The sequence below is a fragment of the Artemia sp. Qi Xiang Cuo genome, chromosome 2 (genome assembly GCF_049724085.1).
Source record: "Artemia sp. Qi Xiang Cuo chromosome 2, ASM4972408v1, whole genome shotgun sequence".
Taxonomy (NCBI): domain Eukaryota; kingdom Metazoa; phylum Arthropoda; class Branchiopoda; order Anostraca; family Artemiidae; genus Artemia; species Artemia sp. Qi Xiang Cuo.
In genome coordinates this window covers 56,632,709-56,658,824 of record NC_142795.1, presented here as the reverse complement: position 1 = coordinate 56,658,824, position 26,116 = coordinate 56,632,709, and the positions used below count along the sequence as shown (strand labels likewise).

Here is a 26,116-nt window from a genome sequence, read left to right as displayed (position 1 = left end):
TTCAAACATCTTTCGATTGCCATAAAGAAATTATTAGCTGGTTAGTACATATAAATACAAATTCTAAACTTCATTCCAAAGAAAATCCACTAATCAAAATCATCATTAACTTCCTAGCAGGTAGGGGCGAATCTCCAGCATGTTTTTTGAGGGGGCAAGACGGGTCCATATCTGGATAGTCCAAGGGCATGGGATGTATGATAACTTTCTTCTCCACATTATTGAGGGGGCAACTGCCCCCTCTTGCCACCCCCAAACGACGCCCCTGCAGCAGGTAGTATTTCGGCCTATTCTCAACCATGGTTTCCCAGGGTTTCAATCTACTCTTGAACTGGTTTGAATTTCCTACCAGATCTTAAGTATTGAGTAAATATTCTGGGCCTCAGAAAATGTTCCCAAAGAATTTAGTTTCAAAACAATAACAATAATAAAACTTATTGGACCTAAATATTTCACAAAAAAACATTTAGATGAATGTCGATTCAAACATTGACGAGAAAAAAATAACTAGTTCAAATTCTTTTAGTTGATGAACATAAAAGATATTTGGCCTAGTCAAACAAATCAAAATACAATTTTTAAATCTCACAAAATCACCGAGCCACTATATTTTGTCAAATTTCTAAAATCTTAAAATTCGACTTAAAAGAAAAAGTCCACATTAAGCAAAAATCCATGATACAAATATAAGCTAAAAAGCGAATGGTACAAGACCATCAGAATCCTTGGTAGACGCTCATTCTTTAGCTTTCTCAGAAAACTCAAACTTCTAGCCACTTTTGCTACTGCAGCATTAAATGTAGTTTCCAGCTATAATTATAATATTGTTATCAATCTTAATTTATCTTTATTCTTGTAAAAAAAATAATTTTTATAGTTAGATTAATATGAAAAAAAATTAAGAGGCATGAAAATTTGGGATGCAGCTGAATTAATTGGGAATTAGAAACTCGAGTAGTTTTGGATTCAAAAGTCATGAAATAATAACGAGTATATTTCCACCCCGGTAACCTTTTTAATCTCCATTGATATCAGATCAAAATTATGGGTCCTGAATATCGGCTGAAACCCTTTTTCTGATCGGCTTGAAGGTTATATGTATAACCTTGACCCCAGTCCAAATAAAAAAAAATAAAAATAGTTTAAGCCTGATGATGGTGCCCAAACACAACAGAAAACTGTTTCTTTACGATCGGTTTCAAATGTGTATGTTTAAGTGAAAAGGCGAGAAAACATCAAGGCATAAAAAATTGACCCAGTGCACAGTAACCCACTACACAAAAAATAACAAAAATCATCGATTAGCCCACAAATGGGGTTATAAAAGACACCAAAACAAGTTCAACAGCCAATGGGCCTAGAATATACGAACATTTTTTATTTTGGGGTATGGGTTGCCAAAAATTAGATCCCAAAACAAGGTCAGAAGATTTGTCGCTGATGACTTTGAAACTTTTTTCTGAATTCCATGGCCCAAAAGTATATCAATGCAAAAGAAAAAGTTTTCTTTTGAATAGAGTCCTAAAAAGAACCAAATTGGGGCCTAAAAACAGCCATAAGATGGGAACGTTGATGTTCCAAAATAGAATTTGATTTGTGGAACATGGATCCTCGAAATAGGCCATTTTTGAATTGGATTAAAATTTGTGTCCAAAAATCTTGGAAATTTATGTTTAGTAGGTTAAGGAGTTCGTATTTACCTACAACCGAAACACAAAATTAGGTTTGGCTGAAAATGGGATCAGAGCAGGGTCAACGAAATATTTTTGTTCAATATCATGAAGCTAAATTGTGAGTCGTTGGGCTAACAAAATCTTCAGTTCCGTAGATCAATAGATTAATTCTTGATACGTCCAAAATATGCCCTCAAATTCTTGTCAATCAAAAGCACAAAAAACAATTACCCTGAAAAATGGCCAAAAACAGTTTGTTTTTCTGCTGATCGGACTTGAACTTGAGAATCAGTTGGAGCACAGACAAAATGCGTGTAATGTGGACATTCAACTAAAATAATTGAATTATACTAATCAATTTGATGCTTATACTCGTCTATCCTCAGTTTCTTAGGCTTCTAGTATGCATGAACCCATGAACGTCATCATAAATAGACTGAAGGCACCCGGGAACCCGACCTCTTTTTAACATTGGAAAATAGGGCTTATACACATCTGTATCATATAATTTTTGTCTGTGATTTGGAGCCCTAATAAACCATGAAAATTTAGTTTCGGCTTATTGGCCACCAAGGCCCCAAAGGTGCTTCTTGAGCTTGTAATTCTATCCATTAAAGTAAAAATTCTGAAATGAAAAGCATAAGGATTTGGAGATACCGACAAAAAGATACACACTTAGCAACGCTGGCTTGTCTAAGCAACAAGTTCAAAAGTTAAAACACAAGAAATGCTATTTTGATTAAATTGGTCACAAGGTCCTTGAAGACGTGAGGTGACCTCAAATCAACTCAACAACTATTTTGATTAAAATTACAGGTAAAGCTATTATATATCAGTTTCTGTCATACTCAAAAATTTGTTGTGGTAGTAAGTTAAACATTTATAAGTTAATGTAGGCTTACAATCCAAATCATAGAGCTTGAAAATAAACCGAAAAATGAGGTTTCCAAGAAGACATAAATACATTTCCTAAGTGTAGGAAAAAACCATTGATATGGCTTAAAATTCTGCTCAAGATGAAAAAAAGTTCTTTGTTAGGCCTGATGAAAATATTTGTCAAATAAATAGAGTAGGCCTAGAGGGTAGCCTACAATTCTAAATAGCCTAAACTACTTTTTGCTAGGCCTATCTTAAAAAGTGGTTAGGTTAGGAAAATAGGTAAATATAGAACAGCTCATATAATTGACCTACAAAGAAATTGAATGCACAATTTGATGCCTCTTTTAATGTAATAATTGTTTTTTTTTTAAATTCAATATTAAGCGCTTTTAGGACCCTCAAAAATAAAAAAAACTCTGTAGTTTTTGGATATGCAAATAGATTAAAACATTTGTTTCAAACTTACTATTTTATTATAAATCCATTTTGGAAAAGTTGTATAATTCACAAACATTGATTTGTCACCACTAAGTTGAATAAAAAAAAAATTAAAAAGAATTCTGCCATGTTTTCTTCTTATCCTGTTTGGCTGCTGAAAAACTGCTGTTTCACCAATATGTCAGAAAATATCAAAGCCAATAGAAGAAACATGGCATATAGAAAAGTTGTTTTGAATTTTTATCCAACTTAATTGTGACAAATCAATGTTTACATATTATATTACTCTAAAAATATGGCTTTCATAATGAAATATTTTGCTAGAAACCAATGATTTAACCCTTTTTGTAGCCAAAAAACCGTAGAAAGAAATTATTATTTAGAATTGTCCTAAAAAGGCTTAAAATTAAATTTGGTAAAAAAGCAATTATTATTGAAAAGACAACTTCTTGTACTATTATAAAGCAGACTAAATAAACTCATACAGATGGCTTTTTAATGTATCATTCTATTATAACCCCCACCCCCTAATGTGCAAATATATACCCTGAATTGGTATATATAGGGGTGAGGTTAAAATCCATTTGCAGCAAAAGTGATTATTATATTTAGAAAGAGCATAAAAAAGGCACTGAGTGGTATGTTCACTTTGTTTATAAGTCAATTAACAACAAAAAAAATTTACCAAGAAAACAATAAAATTTCACACAAATAACTTTCTATACATTATACTTTTATAGATCAACCTAAATAAAGTCATACTGAGGGATCTTTAGCCTCTCCTTCTATTATAATGTAATATAAATAAAGGGATACAGATGAATTTTCAGTTTTCTCTTTATATATATGATACACTGAAAGTTAATGCAGAAGACATTTTACTGCCCAACTTCTATATAGAGAAAACAACAAAAAGTCATACAGATAACCTTTTACAGATCATACCATTATAGAGCAGCCTAAATAAAGTCATATAGACAACTTTTTATACCTTGCACATTTGTTATAATACATTTTTTTCAGAGAAAAGATCATTATTACTTCTATATTTTGGAAAATCTAACTGAAGCTAACAAGTGCCTACCACTGTGAAGAGGTCCTCTTCACTGTGAAGGGGCTTACACAAATTAATGTCAGGAGTGCAATAGTTACAAAACACTGAGTTTTAACTGGGTGAAAACCAAGCTGCTAATTTCTTATGAACATTTTATAAATAAATTTAAATTATATCCTATTTTCAAATAGGCTTTTTGGAATAATTATTCTCCTAAATAGACTAACAGGCATATATATTTAACTTGAGTCTTGGCTATACACAGCCTGGGATATCCAGTTCAAAAGAGGTGTAAAATTTTTACAATTTGTCCAAAACTTTGGCTTTTCAGGGAGGTTATTTGAATTGCCATCTCTTCATAGCCCCTCTTTTTCACTTTAATCACACAAATTGCTAGCTATTGTTTTAATTTAAATGCTAGCAGAGCTTAATCTTAATTGTATTGTTGACATGCTCACCATCCTAAAGGATAGATAGGCTATGGTTTCCAAATATAAAGCTCATTGCCATTAAAATATGAATCCTCTTGTCCCTAATGCATAGATATTGTAAATTTGAATTCCCTTCCTTTCTACTGTACAAAATGCACACTTAAAACTGTTCACAGGCTAAAAAATATCTGTGCTGATAAAATTTGTAATTAAACAGTTTTACTTATGCATTAAATTAAAAAAAAATAGGCTTTTTCAAGAGAGAAGAAGCAACATTACAAATAAAAAATGAACAGAAGTTATTCTGTATATGAGGGTGGCTCCCCCTCCTCTAGCTTATTGATATTTCATTGTGTCATAAAGTCTTTGTGTATAATATACTATAGTATTATTATAGTGGTCATTCTCAGGGGCAAACCTCCAGCATTTTTATTGGGGGGGGGGGCAAGAGAGGTCCATATCTGGATAGTCAAAGGGCGTGGGATGTATAATAATTTTTTCTTCACACTATTGGGGGGGGGGCAACTTCCCCTTTGCCACCCCCAAACGATGCCCCTGGTCACTCTATAGCAAGTCATTCTTCTATAAAAATTTATTATAGCAGTTAAAAAGTCATGTTGGCACAATGTATTATTTATTATTTTTATTTTTTTTTTGGTTTTAGACAAGGGCTCTTCTTATTGAAGGAGTTGTCATAAAAACTTCAAAAAGGGCTCATTTGATTGGAAATTGGAGTGGCTTGTGCCCTTTTTAATAGTCAAAAGTGATTGGAAGGCAGCTAACACCCCTTCCACGCCCACCATTTCCTCAAACACATCCAAACAAAATTTTGAGATAGCCATTTTGTTCAGCATAGTTGATTTCCAAATGGAAATTATGTTTTTGAGGAGGACACTCCCCCCACAGCCCTCAGGGCAAGGGTTCTAAGTTATGCCTTGGGGGCATATAAGGTTTTTATAGAAAGCTTTGTTGTAGAAACTTAAAAAAGGGCTCATTTGATGGGAAATTCAGGGGGCTAGTGCCCTTTTTAATAATTGAAAGTGATTGGAGGGCAACTAGCCCCCCTCTCCTGCCCACCTTTTGCCCAAACACATCCAATCAAAATTTTGAGATAGCCATTATGTTCAATGTAGTTGAAGGTTCTGGAAATTAGGTCTTTGAGGATGAGACCCCCCCCCCACAGCAATCGGGGCAAGGGTTGTAAGTAATACCCTGGGGAAATATAAGGTTTTTATAGAAAGTGTTGTTGTAGAAACTTCAAAAAGTGCTCATTTGATTGGAAATTGAAATGGCTAGTGCCCTTTTTAATAGTCATAAGTTTTTGGAAGGCCCTTCCAGGCCCACCATTTATCCAAACACAATCCAATCTAAGTTTTGAGATAGCCAATTTGTTCATCATAGTTGAAAGTTCTGGAAATTATGTCTTTGAGGATGACAAACCCCCACACCCCTCAGGGCAAGGGTTGTAAGTTATGCCCTGGGGCCATATAAGGTTTTTAGAGATAGTATTGTCGTAGAAATTTAAAAAAAGGGCTCATTCAATTAGAAATTAAAAGAGCTAGTGCCCTTTTTAAAAGTCAAAAGTGATTGGAGGGCAACTAACCCCCCTCTCAAACCCACCATTTCCCCAAACACATCCAATCAAAATTTTGAGATAGCCATTTTGTTCAACATAGTTGAAAGTTTTGGAAATTAGGTCTTTGAGGATGAAACCTGCCCCCTCCCCCCTAAAGCCCTCAGGGTAAGGGTTGTAAGTTATATCTGGGGGCACATAAGGCTCTTATAAAAAGTGTTGTTGTAGAAACTTCAAAAAGGGCTCACTTGATTGGAAATTGAAAGGGCTAGTACCTTTTCTAATAGTAAAAACTGAGTCAAAAGCCCTCAAAAATTCCCTCTGCGGAAAATTTCCCCTCCCCCGGGTAAAATTACCCCCAGAAGAGATTTTCACAATGAGAACTTGTATCCCAGAAAATTCACCCCTTGGAAGATCTCCCTCCATGTAAAATTGAGCCATCACAGAGAAAGTATGTCAAACTAAAAAAAATGAAGAAAAGAAGGAATTTTGGAATATTCTACCAATATTCCAAAATACAGGCACAATGGTGGCCGGCGTTTACCCCCATCCCCGCCTGGCGATTACCCCCTGGAAAATACCACCCGCGAGTAATTGATTCTGCACAATTATCTCTTGTCAGGTTTCAAAAGTTGCTATTTCTAGTGCCCATCTTAAGAGCCAAAAGCAATCAGAGTCAACAAACCCCTAATTTGTACCTGTTTTTACCCAAGAAACCCATTACAACTAAAAGAGCATTGTGTCAACATTTCAACATTCAGTGAAAGGGGCTCATTTGATTGGTAATCAGACACTCTAGTGCTCTTTTTAAGAGTCAAAGTGATCAGAGGGCAGCTACCCCATCCCCCTTACACACACGTCATATTGTCCAAAATGTGTCTAATAGAAATTTTGAGATATACATTCTGTTAAAAATAGTCTAAATATCATATAACAAGGCTTTTGGGGTTGAAAAAAAAACAAAAAAACAGAGATTAGGGGCAAGGGTTATAAGTTTTGCCCAGGGAGTATTTAAGGTTTTGATGGAAGGGATGGTTGTTTAACTTCAGAAGAGGCTCAGTCTTTCTCCCTAAAAAAGACTATGTCAATATAATACAAACAGAAATTAAGCAAAAAATTTTTTTGCACAACATAAGCTTTTCAAAAAAAAAGTAAAGAACTCCATTAAACCAAAACTGAACAAAAATAGAATCAAATAGCATACAACATACAACTACCACAAATCAGTATCAATTAATAAATGAAACCCAAAACAAACAGAAATTAAAATAAGTCAAACCAAGCATACAACTACCACAAATCAGTATTAATTAATAAATGAAACCCAAAACAAAGAGAAATTAAAATAAGTCAAACTCCAAACGAGCAGAAATTAATCTGGGTAGGGTTCTAAACCCTATGCTTTCTAAAAGCCAGAATATAATTTGTAGTTTACTGAAAAATTCAAATGAATTTACTGAAGAATTGTGCATTGTCAGTTTAATATAGATATGCTGATATTCATTCCTTAAAATCATAATTGATTTTTGATTTCTTAAAGTTAGATAAATTAAAACATTTAAAAGTATTTTTTCAGTAAAATACAAACTATTTCTGGCTTTAAGAAAGCATGTGGTTTTGAACCCTACTCAGATTAATTTCTGCTTGTTTTGAGTTTGACTTATTTTAATTTCTGTTTGTTTTGGGTTTCATTTATTAATTGATACTGCTTTGCGGTATTTGTATGCTCAGTAGATTATTGAATTCTATTTTTGTTCATTTTTGGTTTAATGGAGTTCTTTACTTTTTTTTCAAAAGCTTATTTTGTGCAAAAAGTTTTTTTGATTAATCAGAGGCAACACTGTAGTGTTGCCTATAGTAAAGCCCATACGGCTCCAATGTTTTATTATTTATTTATTATTATTTTTTTCCCAGAGGCATTTCATATGGAAGGGGTTGTCATAGAAACTTCAAAAGGGGCTCATTCGATTGAATATTGGGAGTTCTAGTGCCGTTTTTAAAAGTCGAAAAGTATTGGAGGGCAACTAGCCCCCCCATGCTCATCATTCCCCAAACACATCCAATCAAAATTTTGAAATAGCCATTTTGTTCAGCATAGTTGATTTCCTGATAGAAAATATGTTTTTGAGGAGTACAATCCCTCACAGCCCACAGAGCAAGGGTTTAAAGTTACGCCCTGGGGGCTTATAAGGTTTTTACAGAAGGTGTTGTCGTAGAAACTTCGAAAAAGCCTCATTCGATAGGAAATTCAAAGGGATAGTTCCCTTTTTAATAGTCGAAAGTGATTGGAGGGCAACTAGCCCCCCCCCCCACGCCCATTATTTCCCCAAACACATCCAATCAAAATTTTGAGATAGCCATCTTGTTCAGCGTAGTTGATTTGCTGATAGAAAATAGAAAGAAAAAGAATGATTTTGAGGAGAACAATCCCCCACAAACCTCAGGGCAAGGGTTTTAAGTTATGCTCTGGGGGCATATAATGTTTTTATAGAAGGTGTTGTCATATAAAATTTAAAAAGTCCTCATTCGATTGGAAATTCAAAGGGCTAGTGCCCTTTTTCAATAGTCGAAAGTAATTGGAGGGCAACTAGCCCCCCCTACGCCTATCATTCCCCCAAACACATCCAATCAAAATTTATTTCGATTTTTCAAAGTATTATTTTCTTCTTCCCTGAAAAGACTGTGTCAATATAAAACGAACAGAAATTAATCAAGAAAACTTTCCACAAAATAAGTTTTTCCAATAAAAGTAAAGAACTCCATTAAACCAAAAATGAACAAAAATAGAATCAAATAATCTACAAAGCATAGAACTACCACAAATCAGTATCAATAAATAAATGAAATCCAAAACAAACAGAAATTAAAATAAATAACAGAGTCAAACTCAAAACGAGCAGAAATTAATATGAGTAGCATTCTAAAAACCAGAATATAATTTGTACTTTACGGAAAAAATTCTTTTAAATGGTTTCATTTTTATAACTTAAAGAAATCAAAAATTAATTAAGAAAAAAAAATCAAAAATTTTAAGGAATGAATATCAGCATATGTATATTAAACTGACAGTGCACATTTTTTTTTCAGTTTATTCATTTGATTTTTTCTCAGTAAAATACAAATTTTATTCTGGCTTTTGAAAGCATAGGGTTTTAGAACCCTACTTATATTAATTTCTGCTCGTTCTGGGTTTGACTCTGCTAATTCTTTTAATGTCTGTTCGTTTTGGGTATCATTTATTTATTGATACTGATTTGTGGTACTCTTGGGTTTAGTAGATTGCTTGGTTCTCTTTTTGTTCATTTTTTGTTTAATGGAGTTCTTTACTTTATTTGAATAACTTATTTTGTGGAAAAAGTTGTTTTAATTAATTGACAATAAAAATCATATGATTGACATCATATTTATGAGGACATTTCAAGAGAATGAAGTTAACCATTTATGACCCCCGCCCCAACAAGAGTGAACATATTGTTTTTATATATCTTTGATGCATGCAATATTACAAAAGGAATGTAATTAGTCTTTTTACAGAAGGCATTTTAAGCAGTTTCATAATACCTAGTGGACAAATGAGCAACCTAGACCATTAAATATGACAAGACCAACCAAAGTAAAGAATGATGTGGGCACAATGTGTTTTTTTTTTTGTTTTTTCTTCATACCCGGGCACTTTGTATTGAAGGAGTTGTCGTAGAAACTTCGAAAAGGGCTCATTAGATTGGAAATTGGAGTGGCTAGTGGCCTTTTAATAGTCGAAAGTGATTGGAGGGCAACTAGCCCTTCCCCCACGCCCATCATTCCCCCAAACACATCCAATCAACATTTTGAGATAGCCATTTTGTTAGAATTATTTTTTTTATAGAAAACATTCTATATATCATTTATATCATTTTATCAATAATATCATTTTTGGGATAGAAAATATGTTTTTGAGGAGGACACTCCCCCACAGCCCTCAGGGCAAGGGTTTTAAGTTATGCCCTGGGGGCATATAAGGTTTTTAAAGAAGGTGCTGTTGTAGAAACTTCAAAAAAAGCCCATTCGATTGAAAATTCAAAGGGCTAGTGCCATTTTTAATAGTCGAAAGTGATTGGAGGGCAACTAGTCCCCCCCCGACACCCCTCAGTCCCCCCAACACATCCAATAAAAATTTTGAGATAGATCTTTTAACATCTCAACAGCTTTACTTCGATATATTTTCTTCTACTTTAACTGACTATAGCTGGGAAAAATTAATTAATACTTTTACGTAGGCATCCGAAACTTTTAATAGAATTGGAAACAAAGTTTGCTGAATAGTTTTCCCCAGTTTCTATAAACTGATTACAGTTAATTATAATAAGTGAAATGGATTAGCAATGCGTCTTATCTACATTTACCATTCTTTAGATATTTTCGATAGCACTCATTTCCTTTTTACAGACAGCTAGGAAACAAAAAAGGGTTTTCTAAAACACGAGAAGAGGATACTTAAAAAAAAATCCTCTTCAAATTATATAAAATCTACCAGGGGCACCAAGGCATGAAAATGTCAATGGGGGTTAAATTTAGTTTTAAAACGAAAAGACCAAAAAAGGTACTTTCAATGAAAATATGAAAAAACACTTTCCGAAATATAGGCGGGGGGGGGGGCACCTACGGAAATGATTATAACGCATGCCTCCCACCTTCCTTCAAAAAAGGACACGCACCTCTGAAATCTTCATGCAACTATTCATTTCAATATGTTGTAATCCCTTGTAGTTTATCACTAGTTTTAGTGATTTATTTTCAACCCTGGTGTTGTTTTAATCTATTTCTTTTTTTTTGCAATTCGATGTTCTGCTGCCTAATCGAACTTATGAAGTTCATAACCACCCGTGTCAGTGAATTTGATCCCTGAATACTGATATTTAGTAATCAAAATGTTAATATTATTTGATTTATTAAAGTTATAAAAGTAAAAACATTTATGTTTTTTCAGTAAAGTTCAAGTTATGTTCTGGCCATAGGAAGGCATAGGGGTTTTACGCCAAATTTCTGTTAATTTCTGCTCGTTTTGAGTTTAAATCGGTTATTTATCGTAATTTCTGTTCGTTTTGGGTTTCATTTATTTATCGTTGCTGATTTGTGGTAGTTTCACGCTTGGTAGATTTTTGGATTTAATTTTTGCTCATTTTTGGTTTAATGCAGTTCTTTACTTTTCTTTAAAAAACTTTTTGTGGGAAAAGTTTTTTTAATTAATTGAAAAAAATGTCTAAAGTAATGGTAAATGAAAACAAAGAAAAAAAAATGTACTGTTAGAATACTTGCATAAGCAACGATTACAAGGAGTCAAAGATAAAAGTGAAGAAGAGAGAAACATCTAGTTCAAAGATAAGCCGCATTAAGAATTAACCCAAGTCAAAAACAAAAGTAATGAACAAAGAAATATGAGGTTACAAGACATGTAACAACAAGGAGTAGAATAAATTCAAAATTAAGGGGCATCCTTTAATATTGTACATAAGTTCCTTAAAGCGTGGTAGCAACCTTAAAGCACATTGGCTGTAGTCATCCGTGCGGACGACACGATTCCCATGTGCCTTCTCATGTGTCCTTCTCATGTGCATATTCTGTTGGCCAATCCCCAGAACTTCCGTTCTAGAGGAATTGTGGTCGACTGTTTACTTTAGAAGTTAGTCCTGTTCACCTCGTCTTAACTCTACGTGTGTCTTTTTCAATCATTTTGCTGTACTTGTGCCTTTTAAAGAAATTATCTCAAAGCTAATGTTCTTGACTATCTTCGAGAACTTTAGTAACCCCTTGCATGAGCCAATATAAGGAGGTTTGCATGATCCAATTATCGGTAGGTTTTGGGTGTCCCATGTTCTTGTGCATAATTTTATATCGGCAAAACTCGTCCACGTTTAAGAGAAAGGCTGCACGAGCAACAACTTTCAATAAACAAAAGTCTATAAGTTTTAGCTCTCCTTGCTTTCGAATACCCAGGTCATTTTGTTTTTTAAAAATACGTACAGACCGAGCAACTGAAGTATCGATTTGGCGCCCTATGTATATAGGACGTCACATATAAACTACTAGACCACGCTCACCTTCTTATATACTCATATTAGACTTTTATTGCATTTTAGAAAACAAGGGTGCTGGAGCTTGATTTTTAGGGAAGTTTCATGGTCCTTCTTTACCTAGTATCAATTTTATTGCTGAATTTATTTTCTTTTTTCGATGAAGGAACGAGCCAAAAGAATTAAAATAGACCAAGGATTGAGTGTTTATGATTTGTAACCTTGATTCAATCTCATCCCGAGCCTTCCAGAGCTATTTAAAAACTCCTGATAAAGACGGCAATGGTAAATTGGACGCACATGAAATATTGCAGGGGCTGAACTTGAAGAGTGAGGAAACTGTCGTGAGGATGATCAAGGTTCATGATACAAACAGCGATGGGGTAATAAGTTTAGAGGAGCTTAAAAACATGTGCATTAATTTTTCTAGAGATAGAGAATCAATCTTATTTATGTTTTTCGATGATGATTTAGACGGATGGATTACAGTTGAAGACCTCGTTGAGAGTGTCAAACGGATCTATTCATTAATGAAGCTACCAAAACATTGGTTTGATAAAGGAGTTTGGATGTCCCTGCCCTTCAGTCAAGACATATTTTAATTAACAAATACCGCTATTTAGGAGGATTTTGAAAAAGTGTTTTCAATTTTAGGGTATAGAAAAATGGATTTGTGCATGTAAAATCAAATGTGACAACTATGGTAGTATAGTTGATTGATTTCAGTCCCTATTCAGACTGATAATGCAAGGTAGATGGGATTGAATCCAGGTTAAAAATCGTAAACAATCAATGTTTGGTCTACTTTAATTATTTTGACCCGTTCCTTGATCGGATCATAGTTAGCCCAATAGCACTGCGTAAGTAAAGAACGATGCTGGTATAATGTATTATTTGTTTGTTTGTATCATGTGAGCAAGAGATTTTTATAGACGGAGGTGTCGTGGAAACTTCAAAAGGCGGTCATTCAGTTGCTAACTGAAAGTTCTAGTGTCCTTTTTAAGATTCAAAAGGGATTGGAGGGCAACCAGCTGCTACCCCTATCATTTTCCCAAACTCATAGAATCAAATTTTGATATATCCATTTTGTTCAGCATAGTTGAAAGGTCCATTAATTATGTCCTTAGGGATGACGCCCCCTCCCATAGCTCTCAGGGCAAGGGCTATAAGTAATGCTAGTGCATTTTTAACATATAAGGTTTTTATGGAAGGGATGGTCATATAAACTTCGGAAGGGACTTATTTGATTGGAAATCGGAAGATATAATGCCCTTTTTAATAGTCAAAAGTAATCAGAGGGCGACTAGCCCCCCCCACTTCCTCTTTTTCCAAAATGTATCCAATAGAAATTTTAAGATTGCCATGTTTTTTTTTCAAAATAGTCCAAAAGTCATATAACAAGGCCTTTGCGATTGAAACAAACCCCTGGAGCCAGGGGGAAAGGTTTTAAGTTATGTCCCGGATGCATATATGTTTTTTTTGGAGGTGGTGGTATTATAAACTTTAGAGGAGGCCCAAAGTTTGCTTTCCCTTTTCAGATTCAGAAGTTATGAAGGCCAAATAGGCCCCCCCCCCAGAGCCCTCTTTTCTCTAAACGCATCTTATTGAAATTGTGAGATAGCCATTTTGTTAAAAGTAGTCCAATGAACATATAACAATGCCTCCAGGATTGACGAAGCCCCCAGGGACAAGGGTTGTACGTTACCCTTGCCCCGGGGGCATATAATGTTTTATATGCCCCTGGCATATAATCAAGATACTTTTTGATTATTTTGTAGACAAGTTCGGAGTGAAACAATCTTGATAGTACTGGGACTACAGAATCGCTTTAGAATTTGTATCATAGCTTAAAATTCTCCTTTGTATAGAGAGAAATAACAGGATTTCAAGAGTTCATATTATGGTTTATTTGTTCTTCATTTCGAATAATACTAGGTGAGACCAAGATGTCACTTGATAGATCGATTCATTATATTTGTATGCTGTTTAATGACTTTGCACTTCTTAAGATAATATTTATTAGTATGCCTAAGCTTTTAAGGTAATTTTAGTTGTATACTGAAAGCTACTGATATCACAGCTTGTGTTAGACTATGAAAAACTTTATAGAAGGGTTTGTTGTTGTGAGGCTACCTACTCACTTTTGACTCCTAAATCAATATTCTTGCTTTTTATACTTGGCCTTTGTGTTTTCAGTAAAGCGTTATTCTTCTGTAATCCTACTAACATAGGGAACATTACAAATATTTTCGATATATTTTAGATAGGATGTGCAGTAATAATTTTTGTTCGTTTTAAGTTTCAACTTCGCTCTTTGTTTCCCTTAGAAAAAAAATTGTTTTTAAAATTAAACTTTGCCCGTTTTTAATAAAAAATCATATAGAAGGAACACAACCACAACAAGTTCTATCAAGTTCAATCTTATCTCAGCTTAAACCAGGAAGTGAGGGTTTACCCACCTTCAAAAATCGTGTACCACATGTGGTATTTCGTGCATGGCGGAAATGTACCATGCCTGGCAATCTGGAAGGAGATGAGCGCGCTTACGCGTAGCTATGAGTGTTCCACGCAGAGTGGAATAAAATGGAGTATTATAAGATGTTTTCAAGATTACTTTAATGTTTCAGTACTGGAATTAAGCAATGAAGAAAATAGTAAATCATTTTTTGATCAACCCCTAGTCCTGGAAAGAAAAAAAGGAGACACATACATGATACCAATACAAAAAAAATGAAAACTTCGTTTTTGAATTAATCTTTGTCCGTTTTTAATTTAAATTTAATGTAAAAGCAACACTGCCAGGATCTATTTTATTTTTATTATGGAGGGGGTAGCCCCACTCTTGTGAAGAATGATTTCTGTTCGTTTTAAATTTTAATGTTACTTCTTACCTCCAGTTGAATTTTTTATTTAGTTTGTGAAGTTTTCAAATAATGCGACGAGATCCCCCTCTCCCCCTTTGTAAAGTTTCTCCTGGAAAGTTCCTCCATAAATTTTCCTTCCGATGGAAAACTCTTTCCCAGGGACGATGGAGGGTTGTATCATCATCAAAATTATAGTTATTGGACTTTCCAACTATGCTGAAAAAAATGAATGTCTCAAAATTTTGATTGGACGACTTTAGGGGAAGGGAGCTAGATGCCCTCAAATCTTTTTGGTCACTTAAAAAGGGCAGCCAGCAATTTTAATTTCCGTTCGAATGAGCCATTAAACATTTCTTTATCATGCTCTGGTAACCCACTAACCCTGGTAAAAAAAGGACAAAAAAAGACACATCAGTGCTACCCATGCAAAAATGTGATTTTCCTTGTTGTTCATGGTGGGGGACTCTAATCACCCTATACAAGGTTTTTGGCCTTACTGATTCCAATGGTGCAATTTTTTTTTTATCTGAAACCCCTTTCAAAGAGTTTCAGGCTCTTTTTCAATATCACCTTAAATTTGTTTTCACCAAAAAAATTTATTTTGAAGATGAACCGTAATAATAGTTACCATTCTTGGATCAATGTCAGATGGCAATTCTTTCCCATTAGACATTTTTTTTTTCTTCAAAATGCGTTTTTACACTGCGTTTTTCCACCATGGGCTATGTTTTTTTTTTAATAGGTTGCAGCTACTGCTGCAACCATGATAGAAGGCACAAAACCACTCTTGAAAAAAAAAAAAACAATTGACGCCCTACACCATGTACATCCCTTTCTCCAGAAACTACAGAGGGTCATATCATCACCAAAACCATAGTTTTTAGACTTTTAAACTATGCTGAACAATAAGGCTATCTTAAAATATTGATCAGACGTCTTTGGGGGGAGGGGGCTAGATGCCCTCCAATCTTTTTGGTCACTTAAAAAGGGCACTAACAAATTTAATTTCTGTTTGAATGAACTATTAAACATCTCGCTATGATGTTTAGGTAACCCGCTAGCCCTGATAGAAAAAAAGGAGACACATCAGTGCTACCCATGCAAAAAAAGTGCTTTTTCTTGTTGTTCAAAGTAGAGGACCATGTTAATTCCTATGGTGCATTTTTCGTTTCGATCCGACGCCATTTTCGAGGGGTTCCAGGCTCTTTTCGAAATCACCATAAATTTCTTTTCGCAATTAACTTTTACTTTTAAGACGAACTTAAATAATATTTAACATTCCTGGATCACTGTCAGATGGCAATTTTTTTCACTGAGTAGTTTTTTTCAAAACGCATTTTTAACCTTTGGTTACTATGGGCTGTGGTTCGCTCTTTACTAGGTTGCAGCTACAGCTGCAACCATGATCCTTGTCTCTAAATCGTCATCAAAAAACATAAATAAGATTGATTCGCTGTTATTAGAAAAATGAATGCACATATTTTTAATCTCCTCCAAACTTATTAGACCATCGCCGTTTGTATCATGAACCTTGATCATCTTCACGACAGTTTCCTCACTCTTCAAGTTCAGTCCCTGTAATATTTCATTTGCGTCCAGTTTACAATTCCCGTCTTTATCAAGAGTTTTAAATAGCTGGGGAAGGCGGTGGCGATATTCACAATCTCGTACACCAAATTCGAGGTAGAGTTTCATTCCCGGATGTAAAATGATTTCTCCTAGCGAGGTGCTAGGAGGGAGTTCGATTCCAGGATTAATGGGACAGTATGAGCTAGTCCCATGAATCTGCAATACAGACCCGGGATTATTCTGTTTATTACAATAGCTTGGAGATGAAAATATACTCCTTACTACTGTAACATTTTCGTGGTTTTTGGAAATTTTGTAGCCTTTATCATAGCATTCATGGCCACGCACTATTTCTTTTAGTCTGTTTTTGTCCAATTTTTTTTTTTTTTTTACCCCTAATGACGAGAAATTATAGATATTAGTTCCTCTATTGCTGGTTTGAAAACATCTGTCAGGCCTCTCATCAAAATTAGAAACAGGACCTGACCATAAAATGTTCTGCATTTCTATTGGCATGGATCTCGGTTCACAGAAACGAAGCTATGCATGACATCATATAAGAAAATACTTATATGATGTCATACGAAATGCTTATATGCTGTACTAACATAGTACATTATGTCATTTGCAAAAACCAAAATTAAGGCTTTTAACGATTTTTATCAGTCTTCTGACCTATCTAGATCGTTTTTTTATGCGTTTACAATGCGTGTTTTTTATACGTGTTTTCGAGAACAACATACGTACATACACACATATACAATTATTGCTCACATATAAAGATAGTATATATACATTATCTTTATATGTGAGTAGTAATTGAGGATGATGCGATTATCGTCATTATACGTGTACTATAGTATGCATTTAATACAATTTTTTTTACATCAACAATTTTTTTAGCAGTAAGTTTTAAAGGATTTGCGCGATGTATTAAGAATTTTGGGTGTCTGACATGGTAAAAAGTTTAAGAAGTTTTGGTATGGGCTTCATTAGCAAAAAAAAAAATGTGTTTTAAGTGCTTGTAACTATACTTGGAATATCTTGACACACAAGAATTGATACAAAATTTTCTTTGTTTTTATGATTAATCTGTTCAGTGTTGTGTAGGAATACTGAATTTGTACGAATTACTAAACTGCAAATCAACGTAGAAATGTGTATTCACTTGTAAAAAATAAAGTGCTGCTAGATGGAGATGACGAAACGAAAAGATTTAATTTCCGATTTCCTTGCGCAATTACCTTTACATAGGAGTTAATTCTTTTATTTTCTATTTTTACGTATTTCCCTACCTTCTCCATGAAAATTTTGAAGTTGCTTGTTTTGGATTGTTTACTGGTTGTTTTAATTGTGAATGATTTATTTTTTGTAACTGATTTTATTTACAGTTGTTTTTCTATTTAGATTCTTATGATGACTGTTGAATGTCCAGCATGTACATTCCAAAATGAAGACGCATATTTGTATTGCGAAATTTTTTTTAAAAAAATTGAAATGAAAGACCAAGTGCTTTATTACCCAGCTGATGAAGCTCTGGACAAGTACAAAACAATACTGGAGGAATGTAAAAAGCAAAAAAAGAAGTTTACCGATGAAAGTTTTCCAACAAAGCTTGCTATTTACGGCAATTGGTGTGCCGAAAATGAAATAGACTCAGTCAACTCTTATGGCATAACAAGATGGTTTCGCCCTAGTGATTATCCACGAGGAGGATGGTCTGTTTTTGATGGCCCAAAATCGTCAGATATAATTCAAGGTTCTTTAGGAGATTGTTGGCTTATTAGTGGCCTAGCAGTTATTGCTGAAAGAGAAGAATTACTAAGAGCTATGATCATCCCAAACACTGCCTCCGAGTACGGTATATATGTAATATTTCTTTGTATTGAGGGTCAGCGAGCTGGAGTTGTTATTGATGATTATTTACCACAGACCATAAGTTGTGACTTCGCCTTTTCATATGCCAAGAGAAGACAGCTTTGGGTTTCATTAATTGAAAAAGGAGTAGCCAAGGCGTTCGGAAGATACTCGGCACTTATAGCTGGACATTGCTTCGAGGGGCTTTCTATTTTGACGGGTGCACTGTGTGAAACTTTTGTTATTAATTCTTTTGATGGAATTATCGATAAAGACGCTCTGTGGGCTAAGTTGATAAGCGGCCATACCCAAAATTTTTTAATGGGAGCATCTTGTGGGACTGGAAATGCCACTTTAGAACCATCTTCATTCAAACTCTCTGGCCTAGATAAGAATCACGCTTATTCGGTACTCGACGTTCGAGAAATAGAAAATAAAAAGTTGGTAAAATTCAAAAATCCTTGGGGTCGTTCTAAGTGGAATGGTAATTGGTCACCAGAATCATGTCTCTGGACTGAGAAAGTCAAACAGAAACTAAAGTATAAGGAGGAAAAGGGCGTGTTTTGGATGGAATTTGCAGATATTCTGAAATTCTTTGATGCGATCGATGTTTGTCGTTATTGCCCAGCCTGGCATGAAGAAAGATTTAAGGCAGATTTTGGAAGAAGTTCTCAGAATATGTGTAATATGATTTTGACACTAAATGTTTTTGAAGTGACGCAGACAGAAGTGGTCTTATACCAGTCGGGGTTGAGAGGCGATTCTCAATCCATCCGGCTTGATATTATGATCTGTGTTTATAGGGCTGATGCATCTGGCACATTACGATCTCTAATAGAAAGCTCACCAAGAGTTTTGAGAAGTAGTGTCGGCTGTTATTGTGTTCTTGAACCAGGGCAATATTATATAATCGGATTTTCATTCAACCACTGGGATTCTGATAATCGTTCTTGCGTAATATCAGTGCGTAGCTCAAAGAAAACTTTTTGTGAGAAGCTGATAAATCATCCACAGTTTATTCTCGCTGACGCTTTAATCCAGTTTGCTTTGAAAAAAGGGTGTAAAAACAAAAGTCGAGACTTGTTCAATATCTATTATGTAAAATTGGAATTTGCCGGCCTTTTGATTGTTGCTGAAAACATGAACTCAAGCTATTGGTTTCAGGTCAAATCAGACTGTTCAGATAGTATGAACCTGGTTTGTACCAGAAACTCTCTAATCACCTGTGACTCTGTACCTCCGCTGCATCGTCAAGTCTTAAACGTCCTTTCGCACCTGGAAGACACAGAAGGTTTTTGCGTGGCAAATAACCTTCTTCACAGAGTGTGTAAGGTTGCTTCATTGAAAGATTGGGGTCCAGGTGAGCACAACCCGTTGTTAAGTGCATCAGAAAAAATGCTTCATATTCCCAGGCCGCTATATTAGAAGCCTATGCTTAATTTTTTTATTTTTAACTTTTTTCGGTATAGACGGCACAAATTCTACGAGTTACCTATCTGTTTTTTTTTTTTTTTTTAAAGGCGATAAGTTACAAACAAAATAATGTGGGGCCACAATAAAGAGGTCAGCTAGTATCGTTTTTTTCGCCCCAGTTGTTTTTCTGCTAAAGGGGGTAGCTCCAAGCTGTTTTTTTTTATAAGTTCAAGTTTTTTAGTATTATAGGCTATAGACATCTTATACAAACAAGAACATGTTTGATCCCCATTTGGACACAGCTGCTATAATAAAAAAGGATATATATGCCAATTTTTTCTATTTCTGTTTTCCATCTAGATGCATTGTTTATGCACTCGTCTCTTACTGGAGAGTTCTCCTCTCATATTTTTCTGAACTCAGGACTCATTACTTGAGCTTTGTGTTGCGCTGTTGGTCCATTTGGGGCGGTTTTCCTTAGGCATGTGATCCTGTTAAAATACTTTTTGATTCCTTTAGACAAAATTTTGAGAGATATAAAACGTGTTAATGGAACTAAATAAAAGACTAGCGGCGTACTGGACATCTATGCTATTCCTGGTTCTGGGAATAAAGTTTTGTGAAAAAAAAGAACGGTGCGACTCTATTTGGAATATCCTTAGAAACATATTTTTTCTTACTCGTTTCTAAAATCAATCACATGACCTCTCCTGTTTTGTTGCTTGTTCATGCTTTCACTATCTTTTAATTGACACATTTCTATTTTACAGTTTGTGTTAGTATTTCAAGTCTTGTAATTCCTTTTCAACGCTCGTGATGAGTTTATCTAGTAAACCAATAAATAAATAAAAAAAATAGCAATGCTTCTCCTGATCATAGTGAACTGTAATAACTAACCAACAATAAAATGGACTTGATATACTTGCGATAAGGGACTTTTTTGTAGTTGAGATTCTTCTACTTGTCTTGATCCAAATACAAAGCCTTTTTTAGTATGATGTTCATTGAAAATGCATGTGTTGATCAATTTTAAGCATGTATAATTTCGGTTTAATCACAGTAATACGGACTCTTTGGATTTTGGTGTCACTTTAGACAATTTTGTCATTTATCTAGCAAGTATTTTGTTTGTAGTTCAGTTTTAAATTTTGTTATTGCCTTTACTAAGAAGTTGAGCTATATTTGGGATAAAATATTAATTTGTCCCATTCCTATGGAATCTTCTAATATCTAACTTTCATTCCAAAATGTTTGTTTGTTTTTCAAAACGGATTATGTATTTTAATCCAGTTCGTAAAAATAGTTTTAAGATTAACCTTTGGATCCTAAAATTGCTTTGTCTTACCAAGAAGGCCGAAAGCCATCTTTCTTGTTTAACATCCTATGTAGATAACTGTAAAATTGACAAAAAAAGTATTATTTATGTTTCTTAACTCTCCTCTAAACTTACTTCTTGTACCCTAATACCCTTTGAAATATCAAAAGGAAACCTACATGGTTTAAAAGTTAGGTAGTGTCTTAGGCCGACCTGGTTGTTGGACTTTAAGAAGATCCTTAAACTAATCTGTAACTATGGATCAGGGGTGCCAATTGGACGGGATGCAGAGAGGGCAATTGTCACCCCCCTGATTTTGAAGATTTAGATATTTCTCTGAACAATCGATGCATGAAAATCCATAGCTGTGGCTGAGCTGAAACCCCTCCTGAGTAGGCTTTGAAGTATGTTGTGTTTTTTTTTTTGTTCAGATCGTGTGTGTTATATTTATATATTTGATTTTTCTAAGTGGTAAATGTTTGAAAGTGGAAAAGTTTGGTTTTTCTGTGATGATTGCATTGTAATTGTAATTATTTCGCTAGATAAGGGTTTTTCAAGCTGATAAAAAGTTCCTGCAATTGATTAGTTGGAATGAATTGTCCTAATTATTATAATAAATAAAAAGATTAGTGATGAATCTAGGATGTTTTTCTTCTTTTTTGGTATAGTGTTGAAGTTGGCAGGCTTAAATTAATGAATACGTAACTGAAGCAACCCCCCCCCCTCCCCACCCCCCATCAAAAACGCACCCATCCGGTGAACATGCCTGACTGGTATATTTTTAAATATTGTTCTTTTTAATGCTTGTGTCATTCTGCATTTGTTATTGCTTTTTATACCTACATTTATATATATATATATATATATATATATATATATATATATATATATATATATATATATATATATATATATATATATATTTATATATATATATATATATATATATATATATATATATATATATATATATATATATATATATATATATATATATATATATATATATATATATATATATATATATATATATATATATATATATATATATATATATATATATATATATATATATATATATATATATATATATATATATATATATATTTATATATATATTTATATATATATATATTATATATATATATATATATATATATATATATATATATATATATATATTTATATATATATATATATATATATATATATATATATATATATATATATATATATATATATATATATATATATATATATATATATATATATATATATATATATATATATATATATATATATATATATATATATATATATATATATATATATATGTATATATATATATATATATATATATATATATATAAGCATAACTGATAAAGAAATGTTTCTTTTTTCATATCTTGGACTTAATAAGGGAAAGAATTTATTATTTAACTTTCAAGAAAAAACGTGCAATAGGGATGTGGCATTTAGCCAAAACATGGCACAGAGGCTTTAGGGTTGCTAAAAGTACAATAAAAAGAAACCAAGCAATTTAACATAATCAAAATATAAAGGATTCCTTATGAGCGTGGTTAAAGATAAAAATTGTTGGGCATGAAAATTGAAAATTTATTCAATAAAATGAATAATTGATCTCTTGACATAATGTGTGAATTAAATAAATTGTTTTGTATTTGTATTATTCTTCTTAACGCAAGATTTTAATGCCTGCATAGTACTGTACGTAGACTTAGCAAAGTTTAGAAGATAGTAGGGTATCTGTTCAGACCATCTACGAGAAAGGAATCTAGAACTTTTCAAAACAGTCAGTAGCTTTTCAAGAGAAATTAAGACTGGGCTACGGAACCTCAGGAAAAAGGTTAAAATTCTACCAAATTCATATAAAAGCTAAGATAAGATCTTCAAATTCCATAGGGATGGATAAGATTCGTATGGATGAGAAAAAGGTAATGCTTAAGCTCTGCATAATCACTTCAACTCAAATAATGAAAGGGATAGGATATAAGTGGAGAACTTGAGTCACTTTTTATTCATTTTTTAACTCAATGAATATAGTTATTCAACTAATTTTATTTTCCATAATAATGATGCTTTGGCAATTCGAAATATGAATGTCCTCATTCCTTATGCTATCAGTCATGGCAAAAAATCTCCACACCCAGAGCAGCTTGATTAAAACAAAATACTTCAAGGTATATAATATTAGAGGAGATCTGTTCGTTCATTGACTGGAAAGGACCCAGAACACAGCTGGAATGGGACGCATTATTTTTTATTTAGTTATCGAAAGTATGTCGACGAGTATGTTGTGCCCCATTTTTACGAAATATGAAGGGGAAAAGCAAAAGGACCTTCATTAATATTATGTCAAACCATTATGACATTTTATTATATGTTCTTCCTTGCGTTTTGACTGAAATCCGCTGAAAAGAACATAAGTTTCAGCAGTGTCGCATTGATAGCTGATAACTTTCAATACCCACATTCAACATTTCTTTTTGCAATTAATTGCTATTACTTGTAGTAATGTTCTATCATAGGCAGCGCGATAGCGCTGCCTAAGTAAAGAACGATGTGGGCACAATGTATTATTTTTTTTCTCATACCCGGACACTTCGTATATAAGGAGTTGTCATAGAAACTTCGAAAAGGGCTCATTTGATTGGAAATTGGAGTGGCTATTGCCCTTTTTAATAGTCAAATGTGATTGGAGGGCAACTTGCCCCCCTCCCCCCACCCCCAACGTTCCCCCAAACACAACTAATCAAATTTTGAGATAGCCATTTTGCTCAGCGTAGTTGATTTACAGGTAGAAAATATGTTTTTGAGGAGGACACTCCCCCACAACCCTCGGGGAAAACTTTTAAGTTATGCCCTGAGGGCATATAAGAACGATGTTGGCACAATGTATCATTTATTATTTTATTTTTTTCTTTAGAGCAGGGCACTTTATATGGAAGGGATCCTCGTAGAAAGTTCAAATAGGGGCTCATTCGATTGGAATTTAGAGTGGCTAGTGCCCTTTTTAATAGTCGAAAGTGATTGGAGGGCAACTAGCCCCCCCCCCCGCCCATCATTCCCCCAAACACATCCAATCAAAATTTTGAGATAGCCATTTTGTTCAGCGTAGTTTATTTTCAGATAGAAAACATTTTTTTGAGGAGGACACTCCCCCACAACCCTCAGGGCAAAGATTTTAAGTTATGCCCTGGGGGCATATAAGGTTTTTTGTAGAAGGCGTTGTCGTAGAAACTTCAAAAAAGGCTCATTCGAGTGGAAATTCAAAGGACTAGTGCCCTTCTTGAAAGTAGAAAGTGATTGAAGGGCAACTCGCCCCCCCCCCCCGCCCCGCCGTGCCCCAAACACAGCCCATCCAAATTTTGAGATAGCCATTTTGTTCAGCGTAGCTGATTTCATGATAGAAAATATGTTTTTGAGGAGGACACTTCCCCAAAACCCTCAGGGCTAGGGTTTTAAGTTATGCCTTGAGGGCATATAAGGACGATGTTGGCACTATGTATCATTTCTTTTTTTTCTTTTAGAGCAGGGCACTTCATATGGAAGAGGTCGTCGTAAAAACTTCAAAAGGGGCTCATTCGATTAGAAATTGAGAGTTCTAGTGCCCTTTTTAATAGTTGAAAGTGATTGGAGGGCACCTAGCCCCCCCCCCACGCCCATCCATCCCCCCCAACCAACCCCTATAAAAATTGTGATAGACCTTTGGTTCAGCGGTGTTGATTTCCAGACAGAAAATATGTTTTTGAGGAGGACACTCCCCCACAAGCCTCAGGGCAAGGGTTTTAAGTTATTTCCTGGGGTATATAAGTTTTCATAGAAGGTGTTGTCGTAGAAACTTCAAAACAGGCTCATTCGATTGGAAATTCAATGGGCTAGTGCCCTTTTTAATTGTCGAAAGTGATTGGAGCGCAACTAGCCCTCCCCTTCGCCCATCATTCCCCCAAACACATCCAATCAAAATTTTGAGATAGCCATTTTGTTCAGCGTAGTTTATTTCCATATAGAAAATATTTTTTTGAGGATGACACTCCCCCATAACCCTCAGGGCAAGGGTTTTAAGTTATGCCTAGGGGGCATATACAGTTTTTACAGAAGGCGTTGTCGTAGAAACTTCAAAAAAAGCTCATTCGATTGGAAGCCTAGTGCCCTTCTTAATATTCGAAAGTGATTAGAGGACAACTAGCCTCCCCCCCCCTCGCCCATCCTTCCCCCAAACACATCCAATCAAAATGATTTAGTTGATTTCCAAATAGAAAATATGTTTTTGAGGAGAATACTCCCCCACAACCCTCAGGGCAAGGTTTTTAAGTTATGCCCTGGGGGTATATACGGTTTCTACAGAAGGTGTTGTCGTAGAAACTTCAAAAAAGGCCCATTCGATTGGAAATTCAAAGGGCTAGTGCCCTTTTTAATAGTCGAAAGTGATTGGAGGGCAACTAGCCCCCCCCCATGCCCATCATTCCCCTAAACACATCCAATCAAAATTTTGAGATAGGCATTTTTTCAGCATAGGCTAGTTGATTTCCAGATAGAAAATATGTTTTTTAGAAGGACACTCCCCCACAGCCCTCAGGGCAAGGGTTTTAAGTTATGCCCTGGGGGCATATAAGGTTTTTATAGAAGGCGTTGTCGTAGAAACTTCAACAAAAAGCTCATTCGATTGTTAATTCAAAGGGCTAGTTCCCTTTTTAATAGTCGAATGTGATTGGCGGGCAATTAGTCCCCCCCACGCCCATCATTCCCCCAAACACATCCAATAAAAATTTTGAGATAGTCATTTTGTTCAGCGTAGTTGATTTTCAGATAGAAAATAAGTTTTGGAGAGGACACTCCCCCACAGCCCTCAGGGCAAGGGTTATAAGTTATGCCCTGGGGGCATATAAGGTTTTCATTGAAATCCTTGTCGTAGAAACTTGAAAAAGGGCTCATTCGATTTTAAATTCAATGGGCTAGTACCCTTTTTAATAGTCGAA

The 26,116-nt window shown here is 34.5% G+C and overlaps 1 protein-coding gene across 2 annotated transcripts; it reads left to right on the top strand.

The window, feature by feature from the left end:
* The first annotated feature begins 2,386 nt into the window (after positions 1-2,386).
* On the top strand, positions 2,387-21,747 carry LOC148955409 (calpain-D-like). Of its 2 annotated transcripts, none has more exons than XM_089102174.1 (2): positions 2,387-2,489; positions 17,939-21,747. In XM_089102174.1, exon 2 carries the CDS (start codon positions 17,945-17,947, stop codon positions 19,811-19,813), a length of 1,869 nt encoding a protein of 622 aa, XP_088958300.1. In that variant the 5' UTR covers positions 2,387-2,489; positions 17,939-17,944; the 3' UTR covers positions 19,814-21,747. The 2 variants fall into 2 exon arrangements, with proteins under 2 accessions (XP_088958300.1, XP_088958309.1); XM_089102183.1 differs by having other exon boundaries at positions 2,394-2,540.
* Positions 21,748-26,116: the final 4,369 nt, after the last annotated feature.

Bases quoted from the DNA above. Each gene is read 5' to 3' on its own strand.
- LOC148955409 (XM_089102174.1), top strand. From the start codon at position 17,945: ATGATGACTGTTGAATGTCCAGCATGTACATTCCAAAATGAAGACGCA.